Source organism: Streptopelia decaocto (genome assembly GCF_964273445.1).
Source record: "Streptopelia decaocto genome assembly, chromosome: 26".
Classification (NCBI taxonomy): Eukaryota; Metazoa; Chordata; class Aves; order Columbiformes; family Columbidae; genus Streptopelia; species Streptopelia decaocto.
Genome location: NC_138681.1, coordinates 1,610,132 through 1,635,264, shown reverse-complemented (window position 1 = coordinate 1,635,264; position 25,133 = coordinate 1,610,132). Strand labels below are relative to the sequence as shown.

The 25,133-nt window shown below is 65.8% G+C and overlaps 3 protein-coding genes across 4 annotated transcripts; all 3 read left to right on the top strand.

The window, feature by feature from the left end:
• Window positions 1-819: 819 nt before the first annotated feature.
• On the top strand, window positions 820-3,173 carry LOC309450201 (lens fiber membrane intrinsic protein-like; the record flags this gene model as incomplete). Its single annotated transcript, XM_082072929.1, has 4 exons — window positions 820-988; window positions 1,215-1,355; window positions 2,264-2,398; window positions 2,927-3,173. The coding sequence occupies 4 exons, from the start codon at window positions 820-822 to the stop codon at window positions 2,992-2,994; spliced, it is 513 nt and encodes a 170-aa protein (XP_081929055.1). The 3' UTR covers window positions 2,995-3,173.
• Window positions 3,174-3,785: 612 nt separating this feature from the next.
• On the top strand, window positions 3,786-14,619 carry NECTIN4 (nectin cell adhesion molecule 4; the record flags this gene model as incomplete). The annotated part of the gene is made up of 9 exons (XM_082073299.1): window positions 3,786-3,914; window positions 7,908-8,261; window positions 9,321-9,611; window positions 10,541-10,655; window positions 11,424-11,587; window positions 12,569-12,716; window positions 12,805-12,883; window positions 13,557-13,688; window positions 14,353-14,619. The coding sequence occupies exons 1-9, from the start codon at window positions 3,845-3,847 to the stop codon at window positions 14,617-14,619; spliced, it is 1,620 nt and encodes a 539-aa protein (XP_081929425.1). The 5' UTR covers window positions 3,786-3,844.
• Window positions 14,620-16,144: 1,525 nt separating this feature from the next.
• Window positions 16,145-25,131, top strand: ARHGAP30 (Rho GTPase activating protein 30). 2 transcript variants are annotated; one of them, XM_082072905.1, is made up of 13 exons: window positions 16,145-16,437; window positions 16,808-16,910; window positions 18,657-18,801; window positions 18,875-18,957; window positions 19,033-19,140; window positions 19,664-19,791; window positions 20,139-20,292; window positions 20,538-20,632; window positions 20,728-20,799; window positions 21,420-21,995; window positions 22,416-22,675; window positions 23,234-24,280; window positions 24,647-25,131. In XM_082072905.1, exons 1-13 carry the CDS (start codon window positions 16,329-16,331, stop codon window positions 25,061-25,063), a joined length of 3,297 nt encoding a protein of 1,098 aa, XP_081929031.1. In that variant the 5' UTR covers window positions 16,145-16,328; the 3' UTR covers window positions 25,064-25,131. The 2 variants fall into 2 exon arrangements, with proteins under 2 accessions (XP_081929031.1, XP_081929030.1); XM_082072904.1 differs by having other exon boundaries at window positions 20,728-20,805.
• Window positions 25,132-25,133: the final 2 nt, after the last annotated feature.

Sequence of the window (25,133 nt, the reverse complement as noted above, 5' to 3'; positions counted from 1 at the left end):
GGACCCTGGCTGTGTCCCCTGCCCCCCCGCAGTGTCACCCCGCTGGGGACAAGCTTTTGCGGTGTCAGCACCCGGGTGGTGACAGCACCCAGAGCCTTCCCCGCATTGTGTCCCTGACAATGGCAGTGCCACGTGCGCCCGGTGGCCTCGGTCCCCCTGGGGCCCCTGTCCCCAACCCAGAGGGACACAGGGACAGGCGGCCATGGGACACCCGGCTGGTGGGTGCTGAAAGTGGGTGAGTGGCCCGGGGTCGGTGCCCCGGGGGGGGGTCTGTCCTGGGGGGCCCCTGGTGTCCCCACCCTGTCACCACATCCTTGAGGTCCCCCACGGTGTCCTCTGGAGATGCTCCTGGTGTCCCCTGAGATGCCACCCCGCGGGTGCCCCAACATCCCCAGCAGTGCCTCCCTGGCTATCCCGCTATCCCATAGCTGTCCCCTGCATCCCCTGGAGATGCCACCCCCGAGTAGCCCCCCTGCCCCTAGAGATGTCCCCATGGGTGTCCCCAGCATCCCCTGGAGATGCCACCCCTGGGTACCCCCCCTGCCCCTAGAGATGTCCCCATGGGTGTCCCCAGCATCCCCTGGAGATGCCACCCCCGGGTACCCCCCCTGCCCCTAGAGATGTCCCCATGGGTGTCCCCAGCATCCCCTGGAGATGCCACCCCCGGGTACCCCCCCTGCCCCTAGAGATGTCCCCATGGGTGTCCCCAATATCCCCTGGAGATGCCACCACCGGGTACCCCCCTACCCTGGAGATATCCCCACGGTTGTGTCCCCACCGTCATGCCCTGTGTCCCCTGGTGCTGTCCCCCCGCAGGGGATGCCTGCAGGCGGGGGGCTGCTGTGCGGGGCCACCGGCCTGGCCCTGCTCCTGGCTGCCACTGTCACCCACGGGTGGCTGCAGCGCCGGGCACCTGGGGACATCGCCAGCCTGGGGCTGTGGCGCCTTTGTCTCGGGGGACAGTGCCACCCCCACCCCGCCACCCCTGGTAGGTACTGGTGTGTTGAGCTGTGTGTGTTCTCATGGGGGGGTCATCGCTGCGCTGAGCTGTGTCTGGTCTCATGGGGGGGTCACTGCTGTGCTGAGCTGTGTGTGTTCTCATGGGGGGGTCACCGCTGCACTGAGCTGTGTCTTGTCTCCATGTGTGGGGCACAGGGACACTGTCCCGGTGTCCCGTGTCCCCCCGGTGTCCCCAACCCCTGTTCCCCCCGCAGCCCTATGGGAGGCCACGCGGGTGCTGATGCTGCTCTCGGTGCTCGCCGCCGCCGCCGGCCTCGCCCTGGGGGTGTCCGTGGCGGCCGGCACTGCCCGGCGAGCACGGGCCCGCGTGGCCGGTGTCACCCTGCTCCTGGCTGGTACGTGGGGACGGGCGGCGGGGGCGGGCTGGGGCACATGGGCCTCAGGGGCTGTCACCAGGGGAGTCACTGCTGCACTGAGCTGTGCCAGTGTCTGCAGGCTGAGCTTTGCCGGTCTGTGCTGCACTGAGCTGTGTCTGGTCTCTGCAGGCTGAGCTTTGCTGGTCACTGCTGCACTGAGCTGTGTCCGGTCTCTGCAGGCTGAGCTTTGCCGGTCTGTGCTGCACTGAGCTGTGTCTGGGCTCTGCTGCACTGAGCTGTGTCCGGTCTCTGCAGGCTGAGCTTTGCCGGTCTGTGCTGCACTGAGCTGTGTCCGGTCTCTGCAGGCTGAGCTTTGCCGGTCTGTGCTGCACTGAGCTGTGTCTGGTCTCTGCAGGCTGAGCTTTGCTGGTCTGTGCTGCACTGAGCTGTGTCTGGTCTCTGCAGGCTGAGCTTTGCTGGTCACTGCTGCACTGAGCTGTGTCCGGTCTCTGCAGGCTGAGCTTTGCCAGTCTGTGCTGCACTGAGCTGTGTCCGGTCTCTGCAGGCTGAGCTTTGCCGGTCTGTGCTGCACTGAGCTGTGTCCGGTCTCTGCAGGCTGAGCTTTGCCGGTCTGTGCTGCACTGAGCTTTGCCGGTCACTGCTGCACTGAGCTGTGTCTGGTCTCAGCAGGCTGAGCTTTGCCGGTCTGTGCTGCACTGAGCTTTGCCGGTCACTGCTGCACTGAGCTGTGTCTGGTCTCAGCAGGCTGAGCTTTGCCGGTCTGTGCTGCACTGAGCTTTGCCGGTCACTGCTGCACTGAGCTGTGTCTGGTCTCAGCAGGCTGAGCTTTGCCGGTCTGTGCTGCACTGAGCTGTGCCGGTCCGTGCCTGGCCGGGACTCTCTGGCCGCGCTGTGCCGTGCCGCTGCCCTGTCCCCTCTGCCCGCAGGGCTGCTGGCGCTGCTGGCCCTGGCCGTGTACACCGTGGGCACGCTGAGCCTGCTGGGCCCGGCCCGGCCCGCCTGGCACTTCTCCTGGTCCTACATCCTGGGCTGGGTCGCCGTCATCCTCACCAGCTCCGCAGGTAGAGGCACCTGTGGGGCTCGGTCACTGCTGCACTGAGCTGTGTGTGTTCTCATGGGGGGGCACTGCTGCACTGAGCTGTGTGTGTTCTCATGGGGGGGGTCACTGCTGCAATGAACTGTGTGTGTTCTCATGGGGGGGGTCACTGCTGCAATGAACTGTGTGTGTTCTCATGGGGGGGTCACTGCTGCAATGAACTGTGTGTGTTCTCATGGGGGGGGTCACTGCTGCAATGAACTGTGTGTGTTCTCATGGGGGGGGTCACTGCTGCAATGAACTGTGTGTGTTCTCATGGGGGGGTCACTGCTGTGCTGAGCTGTGTGTGTTCTCAAGGGGGGGGCACTGCTGCAATGAGCTGTGTGTTCTCATGGGGGGGGGTCACTGCTGCAATGAGCTGTGTCTGGTCTCCGCAGAGCTGAGCTTGGCCTGACCACATGCTGAGGGCACCCAGGGGTGGGGGGCAGCAGGGAGAGCCCCCACACCCACACGGAGCCGCCCCCGCGCCTCACGGGCTCCTGTCCCCCCCCAGGGCTTTTCCACCTCTGTGCTGCCGCCAAGGACCCGTCTCCAGAGAGCTCGGAAGTGCCGGGTGCCTGAGGGGCCCCCCCGGGGGGGCCCGATCCCGCCCCCACCCTCCTCCCTGCGAGAACTGTGTGGGGGCACCCCGGGGTGCGTGCCACTGCTATGCTGAGCTGTGCCCCCCAACTCTTCCTCACCCCCCCGCGTTCTATCCCCTTCTTCCCCCTCCCCGAATCTTGCGGTGCCAATAAACTGCCGTGACCCCCCCCCGCGTGGTGTCCGGCGGGATTTGGAGACCCCCAGATTTTGGGCTGGGTGATCGATGTCATCCCGGGGGGGGTTGGGTAGAAACAGGGATGTTTTGGGGTCTCACCATGAGAGGGGGCTTGGGGGAGGACGGGGAGGGACATGGGGGGCACGGGGGTGTCCCCACGGGCGGGAGCGTCACCGGGACGCCCCGGCAGCCTCCGTGTGACGCGGCGGGGAGCGCCCGGGTGGGGTCCACCCCTCCCCACGGTGACTGTCGCCCCTTTAAGGCCCCGCCCGGCCCCGCCCCTGCCCCGACCTGCCGGACCGGTCCGCCCCGCCCGGCCCCGCCCTGCCGACCCCACCCCTTCAGGCCCCGCCCCCTGCGGCCCCGCCCCCGCCGCGGCTCCGCCCCCCCCGTCCCGTCCCGTCCCGGAGCGGCGCAGCACCGGCCCCTCTGCCGCTCTCGGCCCGGAGCCGCCCGGTTCGGCCCGGTGCAGCCCGGAGCGGCCCGGGGAGGCTCAGCCCGGTCGGTCCCGGTGCCGCCCGGTTCGGCTTGCTTGGTCCCGGCCCAGCTCGGTGCCGCCCGGTTCGGCTCGGTTTGGCCCGGTGCAGCCCGGTTCGGCACGGATGGTGCTGGCCGGGGGGGGCCGAGCAGCGCCGTGAGCCCCCAGGTGTCCGCATGGCCCCCCGCGGGATGCGGCCCGGGACGCCCTTTCTCCTCCTCCTCCTCCTCTTCCTCGCCGCCACCGGTAAGGAACGACCGGCACCGGGGGGGGGCGGACCGGGACATGGAGTGGGACCCCGAGGAGGGGAACCGGGACCGGCAGCAACGGGACCGGCAGCACCAGCTTCTCCGGGCTGGGAGACGGGCCCGGGGGTGGGGACCGGGGCGGGAGCACGGGCTCCCTCGGGGCGGGGGGCGCGGGGGGGACGCGGGGACACCGGCAGCCCACGGGGTGGGAAACCGGGACCGGGGGTACCGGCTGTCCCGGGGTTGCGGGACCGGGAGTGTGAATGTGGGGGGGTGTGCGTGTGCGCTCGCGTGTGCACCTGTGGCTCCGCGCACCTGTGGCCGCGCGTGTCCGTGTCTGTGTGTCCGGGTGCGTGTCTGTGTGTCTGGGCTGTGCGCGGCCGCGCGCCGCGCCGGGGGTTGCGCCGGGGGCACCGGACACGCGTGTGCGCGCACCTGTGCGTGCGTGTCCGTGTGCGCGCACCTGCGCGTCCGCGTCTGCCACCCCCTCATCCCCCCAAACCCCGTGTGAGGGCACGGACGCCTCTGGGGACACACCGTGGGAACGGGGGACACCCGCCAGCGGGGAATGTGGGTACAGTGGGGGCGACCAGCGTGCCCGGGGGATCCCCGCCCCCTCCCCGTTGTTTTTCTACGTTTTGGGGGGCGGGGGGCGGCACCCGCCCCCCCACGCTGTGCCCAAATGGGTACTGTACCCAAGGGGGGGCTCAGTGTTCTGCCCCCCTGCCCTGCCTCAGTTTCCCCACTGGCGGGGGACCCGTGGGAACGCGCTGGGCGCCGCGGGGGGTGACGTCACCACAGGGGTTGCTGACCCCCCCGAGACTCACAGTGTTGGGGGGGGTCGGGGGCTTCGTACCATGGCTGGGGGGTGGCCCAGTGGTCACCCCCACCCACCGGGGGCACGAACCGCGCCGAGCCCCCCCCTCCCAGCCTCCCGGGGTCAGGGCTGCGACCCCCGGGGCGTGGGGGTCGGCTGGGGGCGTCAGGGGGGGTTCACCCACGCGTGTGCACCCCCCAGGGGTGTCCCCCCCACCACGAGACCCCCCCCCCCCGTCTCCCCGGTGCCGCATCCCGCGGGTGCGAGCCCGGCCGGGGCGTGGGGGCCGCGGGAGCCGGTTCAGCCGGTTCCCGGCTCCGTTCCCGGCCCCGTTCCCACGCGCTCGGCCCCGCTGGGTGGGGACGCCCCGCGGCGGGGGCCGCCCCGCCAGCCCCGACGGCACCGGCACCCCGGCATCCACCCCCCCACCGCGGCACCCCGACCCCGCGGGACCCGCGGCCGCGCCGGGGGAAACTGAGGCAGGGCCGGGGCTGGCGCGGCGGCACGGCCGTGACTCACGGGCCTGGGCAGCGCCGCAATTATTTAATTAATCCGGCGACTAATCGGGGGATAATTAGGCCGGGCACGGCGGGGGGCTCGGCGGGGAGGCCCCGGGGGCCGGCGGGGGCGGGTGCCCTCCGCAAGCCGCGGCACGGCCCGGCATCCGCGCCGGCCGGTTGGGCTGGCCGTGCCGGCCCGGCCGCTTCCCCCGGCGTCGCCCGGCGGGCGGGCGTGGTTCCCGCCACGCCCCGACACCCGCGACGGGGACCGGGAGCGTCACGGGCGTGCGAGCGGGTGTGAGCACGGGTGGATGTGGCTGCGTGCGGGTGAGAGCGGCCACGGACGTCGGTGAGCGGCTGCGGGCGTGCACGAGTGTGCGTGAGCGTGTGCAGGTGTCTGGGAGCGTGTCCGAGCGTGCCCAAGTGTGTGTGAGCGGGCACAGGTGCGTGCAGGTGTCTGGGAGCGTGTTGGAGCATGAGCAAGTGTGCATGAGCGTGTGCAGATGTCTGGGGGTGTGTCTGATGTGTCTGAGTGTGCATGAGTGTGCACAGGGGCGTGCGGGTGTCTGGGAGCATGTTGGAGTGTGCCCAAGTGTGTGTGAGTGGGCACAGGTGCGTGCAGGTGTCTGGGAGCGTGTTGGAGCGTGCCCAAGTGTGCATGAGCGTGTATGGATGTCTGGGGGTGTGTCTGATGTGTCTGAGTGTGCATGAGCGTGTCCGGGTGTGTGCGGGTGTCTGGGAGCATGCCCAAGCGTGTCAGAGCATGCCCAAGTGTGCGTGAACACGTGCAGGTGTGTGCAAGCGTGTTGGAGTGTTCCCAAGTGTGCGTGAGCGTGTGTAGGTGTGTGCAGGTGTCCGGCAATGTGTCCAGTTGTGTCTGAGTGTGCATGAGTGTGCACATGTGTGTGCTGGTGTCTGAGAGCGCGTCCAATTTTGTCTGAGTGTGCATGAATGTTCACAGGTGTGTGCAGATATCTGGGAGCATGGCCAAGTGTGCACGAGCGTGCACAGGTGTGTGTGAGTGTCTGGGGGTGTGTCCAATTGTGTCTGAGTGTGTGTGAGCGTGTGCAAGTGTGAGCGCGTCCACACGTGTGCAAGCATGCCCCGCCACGTCTGCGTGCACCCGAGTGTGCGGGAGCCTGCGCAAACGTGCTGAGCGTGTGTGTGTGTGAGCACACCCGAGCTTGCCTGAGTGTGCACGAGCGTATGCTAGTGTGCACAAGTGTTCTTGCACGTGAGTGCCAGCAAAAGCATGTTGGATCGTGTGCAAGCGTACACAAGTGTTCCTGCATGTGTGTGAGTGCAAGAACAAGTGTGTCCAAGCGTGCTGGAGCATGCACAAGCGTGCCCAAGTGTTCTTCCATGTATATGAGTGCCAGCACAAGCACGTTGGAGGATGTGCAAGTGTGCACAAGTGTGCTTGCATGTATGTGAGTGCAAGAATAAGCGTGTCCAAGCATGTTGGAGCATGTGCAAGTGTGCACAAGTGTTCTTGCATGTATGTGAGTGCAATAACAAGTGTGCCCAAGTGTACTGATGCGTATATAAGTGCAAACACAAGCATGCTGGGGTGTGTGCAAACATGTGCAAGTGTTCTTGCATGTATATAAGTGCCAGCACAAGCATGTTGGAGCATGTGCAAGTGTGCACAAGTGTTCTTGCATGTGTGTGAGTGCAAGAACAACCATGCCCAAGTGTGCTGGAGTGTGTGTAAGTGTGCCCGAGTGTTCTTGCATGTGTGTGAGTGCCAGCACAAGCACATCAGAGCGTGTGCAAGTGTGCACAAGTGTTCTGGTGTACACATGAGTGCAAACACAAGCGTGCTAGAGTGAGTGCAAGTGTTCTTGCATCTATGCGAGTGCAAGAACAAGGGTGCCCATGCATGCATAAGCATGTGCAAGTGTTCTTGCACGCATGTGAGTGCAAGAACAAGCATGCACAAGTATGCCTGAGTGTTCTGGTGTATAGGTGAGTGCAAACACAAGCGTGCTGCAGTGTGTGCAAGTGTTCTTGCATGTATATGAGTGCAAAGACAAGCATGTCAGAGTGTGTGCAATTGTGCACGAGTGTTGTGGTGTGTGTGCGAGTACAAGGACAAGCATGCTGCACTGTGTGCAAGCGTGCACAAGTGGTTTTGCATGTATGTGAGTGCAAGAACAAGCATGTCCAAGCATGCTGGAGTGTGTGTAAATGTGCCTGAGTGTTCTTGCATGTGTGTGAGTGCCAGCACAAGCACGTCAGAGCGTGTGCAAGTGTGCACAAGTGTCCTGGTGTGTACACGAGTGCAAACACAAGTGTGCTCAAGCTTATGCAAGCGTGTGCAAGTGTTTTTGCATGTATATGAGTGCAAGTGTTCTTGCACGTATGTGAGTGCAAGAACAAGCGTGCCCAAGCGTGCTGGAGCGTGTGTGAGTGTTCTTGCGTGTATGTGAGTGCAAGAACAAGCGTGCTGGAGTGTGTGTGAGTGTTCTTGCATCTATGTGCATGTCAGAGTATGTGCACACGTTCCCGAGCGCTCCTGAGCCCCATGAGCCCTTGGCCACCCCCCCATCCTCATCACCCTGTGCCCATCGCCCCATTGCCCTACCCTCACCACCCCATGCCAACCACCCATGCACGTGATCTGGTGCACACGCGTGACCGTGCGCACACGCGTGTGCCCCGGTGTCCGCAGGCCGCGCCGGCGTGGTGGAGGTGCAGCCCAGCGTGACGGCGGTGCTGGGCCAGGACGTGGTGCTGCCGTGCCGGTACCGGGCGCAGGAGCAGGAGCAGGTGGTGCAGGTGACGTGGCTGAAGCGGGGGCCCGAGGGGACGCGGGCGCGCCTGGCGGTGCTGGACCGGCAGCACGGGGAGCACGTGCAGGAGCCGTACGCCGGGCGGGTGCTGCGGCGGGCGGCGGGCGGCGAGCTGGAGGACGGGGCCATCGTGCTGCGCAACGCGGTGCAGGGGGACGAGGGCGACTACGAGTGTCACCTCATCACCTTCCCCGGCGGCAGCTTCGAGGGGCACCTCACGCTCAAGGTGCTGGGTGAGTGTCTGAGTGGTGGGTGTAGAGCAATGGGGCGATGGGCACAGGGTGTTGAGGATGGGGTGGTGGGCAAGGGGTGATGGGTGGTGGCCAAGGGCTCATGGGGCTCAGGGCAATGGGTGGTGGCCAAGGGGCGATGGGTGGTGGCTAAGGGATGGTTGGCATGGGGTGGTGGGTGCAGATGGGGTGGTGGGCGTAGAGCAATAGGGTGATGGGCACAGGGTGATGAGGATGGGGTGGTGGCCAAGGGGCAATGGGTGGTTGGCATGGGGTGGTGAGTATAGGGCAATGGGGCGATGGGCACAGGGTGATGAGGATGGGGTGGTGGCCAAGGGCTCATGGGGCTCAGGGCAATGGGTGGTGGCCAAGGGGCAATGGGTGGTGGCTAAGGGGTGATGGGCATGGGGTGGTGGGCAAGGGGCGATAGGCATGGAGCAATGGTTAGTGGCCAAGGGGCGATGGCTGGTGACCAAGGGCTGACAGGCACAAGGCGATAGGCATGGGGCAATGGTTAGTGGCCAAGGGGCGATGGCTGGTGGCCAAGAGGCAGCGGGCCCAGGGGGATGAGAATGGGGTGGTGGCCAAGGGGTGATGGGCAATGGTGAGTGGCCAAGGGACAATGGTTAGTGAGCAAGGAGCAGCGGGCACAGGGGGATGAGGATGCGGTGGTGGCCAAGGAACAATGGGCACAGGGTGGTGGCCAAGGGGCAGTGGGTGGTGACCATCTGGCGATGGGCAATGGGTGGATGGCCAAGGGGCAGCAGGCACAGGGGGATGAGGATGCGGTGGTGGCCAAGGGACAATGGGCACAGGGTGGTGTCCAAGGGGCAGTGGGTGTTGGCCAATGGGTGATGGGTGGTGGCCAAGGGGCAACAGCCACAGGGGGGGATGAGGACATGGGGTGGCGGGCACAGCATGGCAACCATGGGGCAACGGCCACACCATGACGGCCGCAGGCTGAAGGGCAGCGGTGCTGGGTGCCGGGTCACCGGGCGCAGGGGGACGGGCACCGGGCGCCCCACAAGGCACCATGGCGGCTGAGCCCGGTGCCGCCCGCAGTGCCGCCGCTGCCCATCCTGAACCCGGGGCCGCCGCTGGAGGAGGGCCAGGGCCGGACGCTGGCGGCCTCGTGCACGGCGGAGGGGAACCCGGTGCCCTCGGTGCGCTGGGAGACAGAGGTGCGCGGCACCAACGCCACGCGCCGCTCGGCGCACGCCCGCTCGGCCTCCGTCACCAGCGAGTTCTTCCTGGTGCCGGGGCGCAGCATGAACGGCAAGAGCCTGACCTGCGTGGTGGAGCATCCCGGCCTGCGGCACGAGAAGAGGATCACCCACCTGCTCAGCGTCGCCTGTGCGCCATGGGGACACGGGGAGCGTTTGGGAGATGGAGAGCATGGGGGGCATTGGGGGATGTGGAGGGTGCTGGGGACATGGGGACACTAGGGACATGGGGAGCATTGTGGTCATGGAGAGCGTGTGGGACACTGAGAGATGTGGGGCATGGGGGCATTGAGGGACATGGGGACACTGGGGACATGGGGAGCATTGTGGTCATGGAGAGCGTTTGGGACACTGAGAGATATGGGGGCATTGAGGGTCATGGGGACACTGGGGACATGGGGAGCATTGTGGTCATGGAGAGCATTTGGGACACTGAGAGATGTGGAGGATTTTGGGGACATGGAAGGCATTGGGGTGATGGGGACATGGGGACACTAGGGACATGGGGAGCATTGTGGTCATGGAGAGCATGTGGGACACTGAGAGATACGGAGGATGTTGGGGACATGGAGAGCATGGGGGTGATGGGGACATAGGTGCATTTGGGACATAGAGAGCATGGGGGGGCACTGAGGGATGTGGAGAATGTTGGGGACATGGGGGACATTTGGGACCTGGAGGGCATGGGGGATGATGAGGGACATGGAGGATATTGAGGGACATGGAGGATATTGGGGACATGGAGGGCATTTGGGACATGGGGGCATTGAGGGATGTGGAGGATGTTGGGGACATGGGGGGCATAGTGAACACAGGGAGGATTGAGGGACATAGGAACAGTGGGGACATGGAGAGAATGGGGGTCACTGGTGACATGGGGAGCACTGGGAACAGAGAGAACACGGGGCCATTGAGGGACGTGGAGGATGTTGGGGACATGGGGGGCACTGAGGCCATGGGGGACATTGACACAGAGGACATTAGGGATGGGGCGTTGGGAACAGAGGGGACATGGAGGATGCCCAGAGGCACGCAGGGGGACACTGTCCCTGTCCCCAGACCTGTCGGACGCCTCGGTGCTGGGACACACGGACGAGTGGCGCGAGGGGATGGAGGGGGCAGCGCTGACCTGCCTGGGGGACGGGAACCCCCCGCCCACCTACAACTGGACACGGTGAGGCCACCGTCCCCGTCCCGGGTCCTGCTGTCCCCTGGCTGCTGGTGGCACTGCCCTGTGTGCCTTCATGTCCCCTGCCATGGTGTCCGTGTCCCCCGTGCATGTCCATGTCCCTACCAGGTGTCCAGAGCGTGTTCCTGTCCCTGCTGTGTCCCTCCCGTGTCCCCTGCCCCAGCTGTGTCCCCTGTCCTTGCTGATGTCCCTACCGTGTCCCATACCTGTGCCATGTCCCCCTGTCCATGTTGGTGTCCCTGCCATGTCCCCTACCTGTGCCCATGTTCCATGTCCCTCCAGCCTGTGCCCATGTCCCCATGGTGTCCCCTGCCCGTCCCCACATCCCTGCCATATCCTGTGTCCCCTTGTCCCCTGCCTTGTCCCCTGCCTTGTCCCCTGCCTTGTCCCCTGCCTTGTCCCCTGCCTTGTCCCCTGCCTTGTCCCCTGCCTCAGCTGTGTCCCCTGTCCTTGCTGATGTCCCTACTATGTCCCACGCCTGTGCCATGTCCCCCCGCCCATGCTGGTGTCCCCGCTGCGTCCCCTACCTGTGCCCATGTTCCATGTCCCCGTGGTGTCCCCTGCCCGTCCCCACGTCCCTGCCGTGTCCCGTGTCCCCGCCCGGGCGTGGCGGTGCCGTGGCGGCGGTGCCGTGCCCGGGCAGGTCCCGCCGGGGCGTCACCGTGGGAACCGTCAGCTCCGGCTTTGATGGCGCCGCCACCGACGCCGCCAGCGCTTTGCCCGGTGCTGACGGTGCCGCCGGTGCCACCGCAGGTTGGAGGCGCCGCTGCCCGCGGGGGTGCGGGCGCGGGGGGACACCCTGCTGTTCCAGCGGCCCCTCGCCGCCACCGACGCCGGCGCCTACGTCTGCCGCGTCACCAACCGCGTGGCCACCAAGGAGGCGCGAGCCAACGTCAGCGTCAAGGGCCGCGCGGAAGGTGGGGGTCAGGGACCCCCGGTGGGGGGGGTTGGGGGGATTTGGGGTCCCAGGGGAGCTGGGGGGGGGGGGGGGCAAACTGCTGTGTCTGTCCATCCCCAGGCTCTTCTTCCTGCCACACGCCCGTCTGTCCCCACTTCTATCTGTCCGTGTGTCCCCCCCAGGCCCTGTCCTTCCCCAGATGCTCCTCCCCGTCCCTTCACCCATTTGTCTGTCTGTCCGTCCATCTTTCCATCTGTTTGTCCGTCCAGCCGTCCCCCCTCACTCTGCCCACCCACCTCTGCCTCTACATCCTCATCCACCCACCTGTCTGTCTGTCTGTCCATCTGTCCATCTGCCTTTCACTTCTCTCCATTTCTCCATCCACCCATGTGCCCATCTGTACACTCGTCTGTCCCATTGTCCACCTGTCTGTCCATCCATCCATCTACCCATCCATTCACCCATCCATCTACTCATCCGTCCATCCATCCACCCATCCGTCTGTCCATCCATCCATCCCTCTGACACATCTGTCCATCCATCTCTCCACCTCTTGTTCATCCAACCACCCACTCATCTCTGGACTTGTCCACCCATTTGTCCACCTATCCATCTACTCATCTATCCGTCTGTCCATCCATCCATCTCTCCACCCCTTGCTTATCCAACCAGCCGCCCATCTCTGAACTTGTCCGTCCATCCATCCATCCATCCATCCATCCATCCATCCATCCATCCATCCCTCTGATGCGTCTCTCTGTCCATCCACCTCTCCACCCCTTGTTTATCCAACCACCCACTCATCTCTGGACTTGTCCACCCATCTGTCCACCCATTTGTCCACCTGTCCATCTACTCATCCATCCATCTGTCCATCCATCTATTCATCCATCCATCCATCTCTCCACCCCTTGTTTGTCCAACCACCCCCCCATCTCTGGACTTGTCCATCTGTCCGTCCACCCTCCCACACGCTCACCGGTCCCCCGTGTCCCCTCAGATGACACAGTGCGCAAGGTGGACCTGGTCTCGGCCTCGGTGGTGGTCGTGGGCGTCATCGCCGCCGTCCTGCTCTGCGTCCTTGTCATCGTCGTCGTCGTCATGACCCTTTACCACAAGCGCAAGACCAAGCGCATCTCCGAGAAGTAGTAAGGGGGGGGGCAGAGATGGGGGTGGGGGGGGTGGGTGAGATAGGGGGTCCCCTGCTGAGCGTGTCCCCCCCACCCGTGTCCCCAGTGAGGAGGAGCTGACGCTCACACGGGAGAACTCGATCCGGCGCCTGCACTCCAGCCACAGCACCGACACACGCACACAGGTTGGTGGGGTGATGGGTGGTGGGTTTCGGGATCTGGGGTGTCTGGGTGATGGGTAATGGGGTGGTGGGTGTTGGGGTGATGGGTATTGGGGTGCTAGGTGATTGGTATTGGGGCCCGCGGTGTCTAGGTGATGGGTATTGGGGTGTCTGGGTGATGGGTGATGAGTATTGGGGTGCTAGGTGATTAGTATTGAGGCCTGGGATGTCTGGGTGATGGGTATTGGGGTGATGGGTGATGGTTGTTGGGGTGGTGGGTGTTGGTGGCTGGGGTGTCTGGGTGATGGGTATTGGGGTGCTAGGTGATTGGTATTGGAGTCTGAGGTGTCTGGGTGCTGAGGTGTCTGGGTGCTGGGTATTGGGGTGCTGGGGGTCTGGGTTTCAGGGTGCCCATGGGGATGTGTTTTGGGGGTCTGGGATTCAGGGGGCTGGGGGTCTGGGTTTTGGGGTGCCCATGGGGCTGGGTTTCAGGGTACTGGGGGTCTGGAATTCAGGATGCTGGGGTGCTGGGTTTTGGGGTGCCCATGGGGCTGGGTTTCAGGGTACTGGGGTCTGGGATCCAGGATGCTGGGGTCTGGGTTTTGAGATGCCCATGGGGCTGGGTTTCAGGGTGCTGGATATCAGGCTGTGTGGGGGTCTGGGTTTTGGGGTGCCGTGTCTCACGGGGCTGTTGCAGCTGGAGGAGACGCTGCAGCTGCGCACGGAGAGCCGGCAGGGCAGCCGGCAGGGCAGCCTGCGCGGGGACAGCCTGCGCGGGGACAGCCTGCGCGGGGACAGCCTGCGTGGCACCAGCATCTGCTCCGCCATGGTGAGAGCCCTGGGACGGCGGGGGGCACGGGGGTGTCCCCTTCTGGGTGTGCAACCTGCTTCCCACTTGTGCAAACCCCTTGCACACGTGCAAAGCGCCCATACCTGCGCACCCCTTTGCACACCCATGGGGGTCCCTTGTCCCTTGTGGTGACCCTGTCCCTTGTCCCTCTTGGTGACCCTGTCCCTTGTCCCTGGGGCCATTGGTGACCCTGTCCCTGTTGGTGACCCCATCCCTTGTCCTTGGGGCCATTGGTGACCCTGTCCCTTGTCCCTCTTGGTGACCCTGTCTTTTGTCCCTGAGGTCATTGTTGACCCCATTCCTAGTCCCTGTTGGTGACTCTTGTCCTTGTCTCTGTTGGTGACCCTCTCCCTCAACCCTGAGGCCATTGGTGACCCCCTTCCTAGTTCCTGTGGGTGACTCCATCCCTTGTCCCCGTTGGTGACCCGTCCCTTGTCCCTGAGGCCATTGGTGACCACGTTCCTTGTCCCTCTTGGTGACCCCGTTCCTTGTCCCTGGGGCAACTGGTGACTCCATCCCTTGTCTCTGTTGGTGACACTGTCCCTTGTCTCTGGTGACCCTGTCCCTGTTGGTGACCCTGTCCCTTGTCCCTGTTGGTGACCCTGTCCCTTGTCCCCGGTGACCCGGTCCCCTGTCCCCGCAGAGCGAGGAGCCCGAGGGCCGCAGTTACTCGACGCTCTCGACCGTGCGGGAGATCGAGACGCAGACGGAGGCGCCGGCGCTGCCGCTGCTGCCGCTGCCGCCGGGGAAGGAGCCCAAGGAGGAGGAGGAGGACGGCGGTGGCGGCGCTGGGGACAGGGACAACCCCATCAAGGTGGCCATGACGCACTTCGTGCAGGAGAACGGGATGCTGCAGGCACGGCCCAGCACCAACGGCATCTACATCAACGGCCGCGGCCACCTGGTGTGACCGGGCTGGCCCAGGGGGGACACCTGGGGACCCCCCATGTCCCCCCGCTGCTCCGCCGCCCACCCGGCTGGCTCCGGTCCCCGGGTGTCACCCCGCTGCTGGCACAGGCTGGGGACACGCATCGTGCCTTAGGACAGAGTCCCCAAATGTCACCTCGCTGCTGGCACAGGGCTGGGGACACACACAGTGCCCCGGGACGGGCTCCGGTCCCCAAATGCCACCTCGCTGCTGGCACTGGATACGCAAAGAGGTGACAGCAGCATCCAGGACTGGCGGGTGCTGAAGCCACTGAGGCCACCCACCAACATGGGGACACCCCAAGGACAGGATGGGGACAGGAGCCCCAATGGGGCCCAGCCCCCCAACCCCAAACACCCCTCGGACTGTGGTGGCTCCTCCCGCGCGGCGCTGGGGACACGGTTTGCCGGTGGCACTTGGGACGCTTGTGTCCCCTCCCTGACCCCGAAACCCCCCAACAACCCCTCCCCTTCCCCCCAACTGCCGCGGGACCCCCCCTGGTGGGGGCTGCTGGGGGGTCCCTGGGGCCATCGCACCCCACGTGTACAGAGCTGTATAGGACGGGGCCCCCCCGCTTGTAAATAAACCCCCGCGCGGGGCCTGGGGCCGTGTCTGTGCGTCTGGTGTCGGCAGGGCTGGGGAGCTGCTGGTGCACACGCGTGTGCAAGGACGGGCTCCTCAGCGGCCTCGTGCGAGCGTGCAGGAGCACGCGTGAGCAGCAGAAGGTCACGGGAGCACGCGTGAGCAGCAGAAGGTCGCATGAGTGTGCCCAAGCTCGTGTAACCGCGCGTGAGCACGTGGAAGCGTCACAAGAGCGTGCAAGCGTGCACAAGCATGTGCAAACGTGTATGAGCACAGAGGAGCGTGTGTGAGCACGCCCAGGCCCGTGCAAGCGTGCACGAGCAAGCGTGTGCAAGCATTGCAAGATCATGCGGGCGTGCACCAGTATGTGCAAGCATGCCCATGCAAGCATGCACGAGCATGTGCAAGCATGCACAAGCATTCGCGAGCATGCCCAGGCCCGTGCAAGTGTGCACGAGCATGTGCAAGCACCTCAAGATCATGCGAGCATGCACGAGCGTGTGCAAGCATGCCCAGGCCCGTGCAAGCATGCACGAGCGTGTGCAAGCATCGCAAGATCATGTGAGTGTGCACGAGCATGTGCAAGCATGCACAAGCATGCCCAGGCCCATGCAAGCGTGCACGAGCATGTGCAAGCACCTCAAGATCATGTGAGTGTGCACGAGCGTGTGCAAGCATGCACAAGCACGCCCAGGCCCACACCGGCGTGCACGAGCATGTGCAAGCATCGCAAGATCACGCGAGCGTGCACGAGCGTGCCCAACACGCACGAGCGCGCCCAGGCCCGCGCCGACGTGCACGAGCGAGCGCGCACAAGCACCGCGAGCGTGCACGAGCGCGCCCGCCGTGCACGAGCGCGCCGGGGCGTGCCGGGCGCTCAGCATGGTGCGCACGCGTGCCGCCTGCGCCCTGCCCTGCGGTTTCGAGGCGCCGAGCAGCAGGAAGCGCCTCGAGCGCGGCCGCCGCCTTCCTGCGCCGCTGCGGCACCCGGGGCCGCCGCGCTTCCTCTCTCGGGGGGCCCCGTCGCCCCCCTGGCCACCGCGGCGGTGCCACCGGGGCCATGGGCCGCGTGTGACGCCCCGGCCGGGACGGGGGCTCCGGCCGCCCCCATGTCGCTGGCGCTGAAGGCGCGGCAGCGGGCGAGGCGCAAGGGCGGCTCCCGCGAGCGGGTGTTCGGCTGCGACCTCCGCGAGCACCTGCAGCAGGCGGGGACGGACGGTGAGTGTCCCCATGTCCCCCCTTTGTCACCAGCGAACCCCCCGCCCGGTGCCGCGGGGAGGGGACGGGGGTGACGCAGCCACGCGGTTGCATCACCGGTGGTTGAGTAACTGGTGTGGCCGCGGCACATCCTGGGGAGGCCCCCTGAGATTTAAGGGGGTCCCGCTGAGATTCGGGGGGTCCCTGCAGCTCGGCGCAGCCACACTGTGGTCCTGAGGGGATGGAGGTGGTGGCTCTGTCCCTAGGGACTTGGTGGCCACAGGAGGTGGAGGTGCAGCCTATGGGGACGCTGTCCCCGGGTCCCCATTGTCACCCCTGGCTGTGGCGGGGAGGGGGTGACAGCAGTGACAGCGGTGACACCGTCCCGCAGTGCCCCAGGTGCTGAGGAGCTGCACCGAGTTCGTGGAGCAGCACGGGGTGGTCGATGGCATCTACCGGCTCTCGGGCGTCTCCTCCAACATCCAGCGGCTGCGGTGAGGGGGGACGGGGGAACGATGGAGGGGACGGAGCTGGAGGTGATGGGGATGATGAGGATGGAGATGGAGATACAGATGATGGGGTGGAGATGGTGCGGATGAAGGTGATGGGGATGGAGATGATGGGCATACAGGTGATGGGGATACAGATGATGAGGATGGAGATGATGGAGCTGGAGATGATGGGGGTACAGACAGTGGGGATGGAGATGATGGGGGTACAGACAATGGGGCTGGAGATGAGGGGGATGAAGATGACGGGGATGGAGGTGATGGGGATGGAGATGGTGGGGATACAGATGATGGGGATGGAGCAGGAGCAGTTGCGATGGAGACCAGAGCGATGGGATGGAGCTGGGATGGGGATGATGGAGCAGATGGGGATGGAGATGCTGGGGATGGAGCAGGTGGGATGGAGGTGGGAACAACAGGATAGAGATGATGGATCTGGAGATGATGGAGATGGAGTGGGTGGGGTGGGGATGGAGATGATGGAGCTGCAGATGATGGAGCTGCAGATGATGGGGCTGGAGCCAGAGTAGGTGGGATGGAGTTTGGAGGGAGCTGGGATGGAGCTGGAGCCCAGATGGGATCAAACGGGAGGAAAACAGGAGGGAGACGAGTGGAAAATGGGGATGGGGATGAGGATGATGATGGGGATGAAGATGGGGATGGGTATGAAGAAGAAGATGAGGACGGGTATGGGGATGAAGATGAGGATGAGGAGGGGAATGAGGATGGGGATGGTGATGGGGATGAAGATGAGGATGGGGATGGAGACAGGGATGGAGATGGGGATGGGGATAGGGATGAAGATGAAGATGGGGATGAAGATGAGGGGGGAGCAGACAGGATGAAGGTGCAGGGTGACGGTGCCGGCACCGGAAGGGCGGAGGTGGGGAGGGGACGGGACAGGGACAGTCACAGCCAGCGCAGGACCCGCCTCCGGTGCTGAGGTGGCCGGATTGGGCCCCGTCCCCCCGTCCTGTCCCTGTGTCCCCTCGTCCTGTCCCCGTGTCCCCCCGCAGCTCCTTCCTTGTTCTGTATTTGCTCTTTCTCTTTCACTCTCCACACTGGGGGTGTTTCACTGTTCTGCTCTTCTCCACTCTTGCCTCCAGTGTTTCTTTCCTCCCCTTTTCCCGTGTCCCCAACACCCCCAGTGTCCCCTGTGTCCCCAACACCCCCAGTTTCACCAGTGTCCTGTGTCCCCAGTGTCCCCTGTGTCTGCAGTGTCCCCCACACCCCCAGTGTCCCGTATGTCCTCAGTGTCCCCAACACCCCCAGTGTCCCCTATGTTCTCAGTGTCCCCAAAACCCCCAGTGTCCCCTGTGTCCCCAGTGTCTCCCACACTCCCAGTGTCCCCTGTGTCTCCAGTGTCCCCCAGACCCCCAGTGTCCCCTGTGTCCCCAGTGTCCCCGTGTCTCCAGTGTCCCCTAGACCCCCAGTGTCCCCAACACTCTCAGCGTCCCCTGTGCCCCCAGTGTGTCCAGTGTCCTCAACATCCCCAATGTCCCCTGTGTCTGCAGCGTCCCCCACACCCCCAGTGTCCAAGTGTCCCCTGTGTCTCCAGTGTCCCCAGCACCCCCAGTGTCCCCCCATCCCCCCCGTGTTCCCACATCCCCTGCGTCCCTGCCCCACTGACACCCACAGCATCCCCCTGTCCCCCCCATCCCCGCGTCCCCACCGTCCTCCCCGTCCCTGCCACTCGGTGTCCCTGTCCCCGAGCTGTCCCTTGTCCCGCAGGCAGGAGTTCGAGGGGACGGGCTGTCCCGACCTGCGCAGGGACATTTACCTGCAGGACATCCACTGCGTCAGCTCCCTGCTCAAGTCCTATTTCCGCGAGCTGCCCAATCCCCTCCTCACCTACCAGCTCTACGACAAGTTCGCCGTGAGTGTCCCCCGCCGTGTCCCCCAGTGTCCCCAACCCCGGGTGGCACTTGTCACCCCCGTTGTCCCCCCAGGATGCGGTGGCCACGCAGCTGGAGGAGGCTCGGCTGGTGAAGATCAAGGAGGTGCTGAAGGAGCTGCCGCCACCACACTATAGGTATTGGGGACACGGGGACCCCGGGGTGGTTGTCCCCACCCTGTGGGTGTCACTGTCACCGGGGTGTCCCCGCAGGACCCTGGAGTTCCTGATGCGGCACCTGCTGCTCATGGCGTCGCACAGCGGCCGCACCAACATGCACGCGCGGAACCTGGCGATCGTCTGGGCGCCCAACCTGCTGCGGTGGGGACACGGGGACGTGGGGGGACATGGGGACATAGGGGGACATGGGGACACCGGGGGACATGGGGGGACAGGGAACCTGGTGATCGTCTGAGTGCCCAACCTGCTATGGTGGGGACACGGGGACATGGGGGGACATGGCGACATAGGGGGACATGGGGACACCAGGGGACATGGGGTGACAGGGGACCTGGCGTTCGTCTGGGCGCCCAACCTGCTGTGGTGGGGACACGGGGACATGGGGGGACATAAGGAGACATGGGGGGATAGGGGACCTCTCAGTCTTCGGGCCCCCCAATCTGCTGCGGTGGGGACATGGGGACGTGGGGGGACACAAAGGGACATGGGGGGACAGGGGACCTGGCGATCGTATGGGTCCCCAGCCTGCTGTGGTGGGGACATGGGGACATGGAGGGATACAGAGGGACAGGGGCAAGGGCATATGCTGGGGGGTGGGGGGACACAGGTGCCATGCAGCCCTGGGGTGTCCCCAACGTCCGTCCCTGTCCCCGTGTCCCCGCAGGTCGCGGGACATCGAGGTGACGGGGCTGAACGGCACGGCCGCGTTCCTGGAGGTGCGGGTCCAGGCCATCGTGGTGGAGTTTGTCCTCACACACGTCCCCCAGCTCTTCGGGGACGCGCCCCTGCACGGTGGGTGACAGCGGTGTCACCCTGACCCCCTCCTGGTGTCACCCCCGTCCCTGTGTCACCCTGAGACCCATCCTGGTGTCACCCACATCCCTGTGTCACCCTGAGACCCATCCTGGCATCATCCCCATCTCTGTGTCACCCCAACCCCCTGTCCTCGTGTCACCCTGAGCTCCTGTCCTGGTGTCACCCTGATCCCTCAATCCTGGTGTCACATTTGCCCGTTTGTCACCCCTGTCCCAGTGTCACCCTGATCCCCCATCCCTGTGTCACCCTGTCCCTGTGTCACCCTGACTCCCTGTCCTGGCGTCACCCCGTGTCCCCCTGACCCCTGTCCCCGTGTCCCACAGGCACCGAGTGTCCCCGTCGGTCGCTGCTGCTGCCGGGCGGGGGACAAGGGGACGCTCAGTCCCCCCCGTACCACGTCCCGGCCACCCTCAGCCAGGGGGACGGCCCCCCCCCCATCCGGCCCTACCACACCATCATCGAGCTGGGTGACCACAGGTGGGACCCGCTGTCACCTCCGGGACACCTGGGGACACCCCAGGATCCACTGGGACACCTGGGGACAGCCAGGGACAGCTTGGGACCCGCTGGGACACCCAGGGACACCAGGGACACCCTGGGACCCACTGGGACACCCCGGGACATCCAGGGACACCCAGGGGACCCCTTGCCTGGGCAGTACACGAGTGTGGCACGTGCTTGTGCACACACACAAGTGTCCCCCCGTGTCCCCATGTCCCCAGGCGCAAGGGCTCCCTCAAGGCCCGCAACTGGAGATCCATCTTCCACCTCGGCCGCTCCGGCCACGAGCCCAAGCGCAAGCCGGGGAAGGACAAAGGTGGGAGTCTCGGTGTCCCTGCTGTCCCCCGCTGTCCCCAGACCCATCCCCGCCACCACCTCGCGTGTCCCTGTTTCCTGTATCCCTCTCTGCAGGTGACAAGTGTGGTGGCACCAGCCTGCGCCCGGCCAAGAGCATGGACTCGCTCAGCGCTGTCCCCTGCGCCGGTGACAGTGAGGGGACATGTGGGGGCCATGGGGATGGGGGTGGAGGGGACAGGGATGGGACGGAGGGGACAGGGATGGGATGGAGGGGATGGGATGGACGGGACAGGGTGGGGACAGAGGGGACAAGGATGGAGGGGACAGCGATGGAGGGGATGGGGATGGGATGGAGGGGACAGGGACGGGATGGAAGGGATGGGATGGGGATGGGGATGGAGGGGACAGGGTGGGGACAGCGATGGAGGGGACAAGGATGGGATGGAGGGGACAGGGATGGAGGGGACAGCAATGGGATGGAGGGGACAAGGATGGGCTGGAGGGGACAGGGATGGAAAGGACAGTGATGGGATGGAGGGGACAAGGATGACATGGAGGGGACAAGGATGGGTTGGAGGGGACAGCAATGGGATGGAGGGGACAGAGATGGGATGGAGGGGACAGCGATGGAAGGGACAGTGATGGGATGGAGGGGACAGAGATGGGATGGAGGGAACAGAGATGAAGGGGCCAGGGCTGGGTTTGGAGAAAGTGACACAAGGGCAGAGGGGACAGTGTGGGGACAGACACCCCGATGGGCATCACCCATGTCCCCAGCCCTGATTGTCCCCCTCCTCGGGGAACAGGCGACCCCGGGCTGAGTGTGACCCGGCCAGCGACGCCGCCACCGCGCCGGGAGAGCTTCGACGCCTGCGCCGCGCCGGGGGGGACGGCGGAGGTGACAGCGGGGGGGGCGGCGGAGGTGACAGCGGCGGGGACAGCGGAGGTGACACCAGCGGGGCCCGATCCGGGGGGCGAGAGCAGCCCCCCCTGGGGCACCCCCCGCGCCGGCCGGGCCCGCGGCCGCGCTGAGCACCGCGGGGGGGTCCACATCTCGGGTCCCTTTGCTGTCACCGTCCCCTTCCACATCAGCGCCAGCCTGTCCCGCCTGACGCGGGGGCTGCCCTGCCCGGCGCTGGCACCCCCGCCTGGGGACGGTCCCCAGGGAGGGGACAGTGCCCCCGGCAGGGACACCCCCCCGGGCACGGACACCCGCCCAGGAGGGGACAGTCCCCCAGGAGGGGACATCACCGCCAGCCCCCCAGCGCCCACCCGCCGTGACATTGAGCGTCACGCTGGTGACACTGAGCGCAGCGCCGGTGACACCGAGAGCAGCACTGGTGACACTGAGCACAGCACTGGTGACACCCAGCACTGCACCGGTGAGTGGCGGCCACCGGGACACTTGGGGTGCCAGGGGGTGACACACAGGCTCCATGTCCCCATCTTGCCCACAGGGGTGGGGACAGTGGCCACAGGGACCCTCAGGGTGACACACGGGCTCAGTGTCCCCATCTCACCCTCAGCGGAGGGGACAGTGTCTGCAGGGACCCTGGCGGGGACACACAGGCTCAGTGTCCCCAACTTGTTCACAGGGGAGGGAACAGTGGCCACAGGGACCCTGGGGGGGACACACAGGCTCAGTGTCCCCAACTTGTTCACAGGGGAGGGAACAGTGGCCACAGGAACCCTGGGGGGGACACACAGGCTCCGTGTCCCCAGCTTGTCCACAGAGGAGGGGACAGTGGCCACAGGAACCCTCAGAGTGACACAGGGGCTCCATGTCCCCATGTCACCCTCAGGGGAGGGGACAGTGGCCGCGGCACAGACACGACTGTCCCTGGAGCTGCGCGACTCCTTCGCCTTCCTGGACTGCCAGGAGCCCTGGCTGGATGGGGACACCGAGCCGGTGACACCGGCGCTGCCGCCGGACGCCGGGGACACCAGGGACGAGGAGCTGTTGACGTGGTCCCTGCTGGACGCTGGGGACATCGGGGACACGGAGGACAGCAGGGATGCGTTCCTGGCCACGGAGGAGGGGATGGAGAGGGGGTTCATGAACGTGAGCGGCTGTCACTGTCCCCTCGCTTTGGGGACATGGAGGGAGGGAGGGTGGAGGGTCACGGTCACTGTCCCCAGCCGGGGGCATGAGGGGACAGGGTGGGGATGAGGGGACGGGGATGGAGGGGACAGGGTCGGGATGAGGGGCAGGGATGGAGGGGACAGGGATGAGGGGACAGGGATGGAGGGGACAGGGATGGAGGGGACAGGGATGAGAGGACAGGGAAGGAGGGGACAGGGATGGAGGGGACAGGATGGGGATGAGGGGATGGGGATGGAGGGGACAGGGATGGAGGAGGGGACAGGGAGGGGATGAGGGGACAGAGATGGACAGGATGGGGATGAACAGGACAGGGTGGGGATGAGGGGACAGGGATGAGGGGACAGGGATGGACAGGACAGGGATGGAGGGGACAGAGTAGGGATGAGGAGACAGGGATGGAGGGGACAGGGATGGAGGGGACAGGGATGGACAGGACGGGGATGAGAGGGACAGGATAGAGCTGGGGGGTCCCCAGCATGGCCGTCACCGTCCCGCTGTCCCTGTCCCTGTCCCCAGGCCGGGGAGCCCCCCAGCTACCTGTCCATCGAGGAGTGCATGGACGAGGAGATGTTCTTCATGGCGCCCAGCGGCTGGGACACCGAGGACAGCGCTGGGGACACCAAGGATGGCACCGAGGACAGCGCTGGGGACACGGAAGATGGTGCCAGGGACACCGACTCGGACGACATGTTCCTCAGCGCCCATGACGAGCTCAGCCCACTGGTGCCACCGGAGCAGCCCCCGGGTTTGGGGACGGTCCCAGAGCCCCCGTCCCCACCTGGTGCTGCTGTCCCCCAGGATGTGTCCCCAGCACGCCAGGATGTGTCCCCAGAGCCCCAGGACGTGTCCCCAGAGCCCCAGGATGTGTCCCCAGAGCCCCAGGACGTGTCCCCAGTGCCACAAGAGGAGGATGGTGACAGGGTGCCAGCAGAGGGGGGGACACCAGGCACTGGGCAGGGGGGTGGTGGGGAGGGGACCGTGGGTGGTGGCCCTGGGAGAACAGACGTTGAAGATCATGGGGACACTGAAGAGGCTGGGGACATGGAGGAGGAATGGGACACTGAAGAGGATGGAGGTGGCTCCAGTCGCCCCCCCGTGGGGTCCCCTCCAGCCCCCGCGCCCCCCCAGGAGCCAGCGGAGCCCCCAGAGCATGGGTCTGGCTCCAGGGTTGTCCCCAAGTCTGTCCCCGGGTCTGTCCCTGCATCTGTCCCCAGGTCCATCCCCGAGCTTGTCCCCAGTTCCGTCCCTGGGTCTGTCTCCGTGTCTGTCCATGAGGTTGTTGATGGGTCTGTCCCCAAGGTTGTCCCCGAGTCTGCCCCTGGATTTGGCCCCGCATCTGTCCCCAGTTCTGTCCCCGAGCTTGTCCCCAGTTCCGTCCCTGGGTCTGTCCATGAGGTTGTCGCTGGGTCTGTCCCCAAGGTTGTCCCCGAGTCTGTCCCTGGATTTGTCCCCACATCTGTCGCCAGCTCTGTCCCAGCATCTGTCCCCAGTTCTGTCCCCAGCTCTGTCCCCGAGCTTGTCCCCAGTTCCATCCCTGGGTCTGTCCCCGGGTCTGTCCATGAGGTTGTCGCTGGGTCTGTCCCCGAGTCTGTCCCTGGATTTGTCCCTGGATTTGTCCCGGGGTCTCTCCCCGAGCTTGTCCCCAGTTCCATCCCTGGGTCTGTCCATGAGGTTGTCGCTGGGTCTGTTCCCAGGGTTGTCCCCGAGTCTGTCCCTGGATTTGGCCCCGCATCTGTCCCCAGCTCTGTCCCCAGTTCCGTCCCTGGGTCTGTCCATGAGGTTGTCGCTGGGTCTGTCCCCAAGGTTGTCCCCGAGTCTGTCCCTGGATCTGTCCCGGGGTCTGTCCCCGAGCTTGTCCCCAGCACTGTCCCGGGGTCTGTCCCCGGCTCTGTCCCAGAGCTCGTCCCCCCGTCCGTCCCGCACCCGGAGCGTCCCCCCGCCCCCCCGGTCTGTCCGTGTCCCCCGGTCCCGTCGCTGCGCGGCGACGGCAGCGCCCCGGCCCGCCTGGCCGCGCGCAGGGTGCGGGTGCAGCACGTCCGCTCCGTGCCCGTCGTGCCCCCCAAGCCCCAGTTCGCCCGGACCCCCTGCGCCCCCCCGGCCGCGGACGCTGCCCCCGGGGCCGGGGCGCGACGGGCGGGCTGGCGGGAGAGCGGCGGCGGCTCCTTGGACGCGGCGGTGGCCGCCGAGCAGCCGGTGCCGGTGCCCGTGAGGAGGATCCAGACGTACGGGGGGGAGGAAGCGGCGGCCGCCATGCCCCGCGTCCGGCCCTTCCACAGGGGCCCCCGGAGGCCGCGGCCGCTCAGCTGCGCTCAGCTGGGCACTGAGGGGACGATGGGCGAGCGCTGAGCTCTGGGGACGAGGGGTTGGTGACATTTGTGCGAGAACGGGGACAATAAAGGCGCTGGGCTTTGTCACT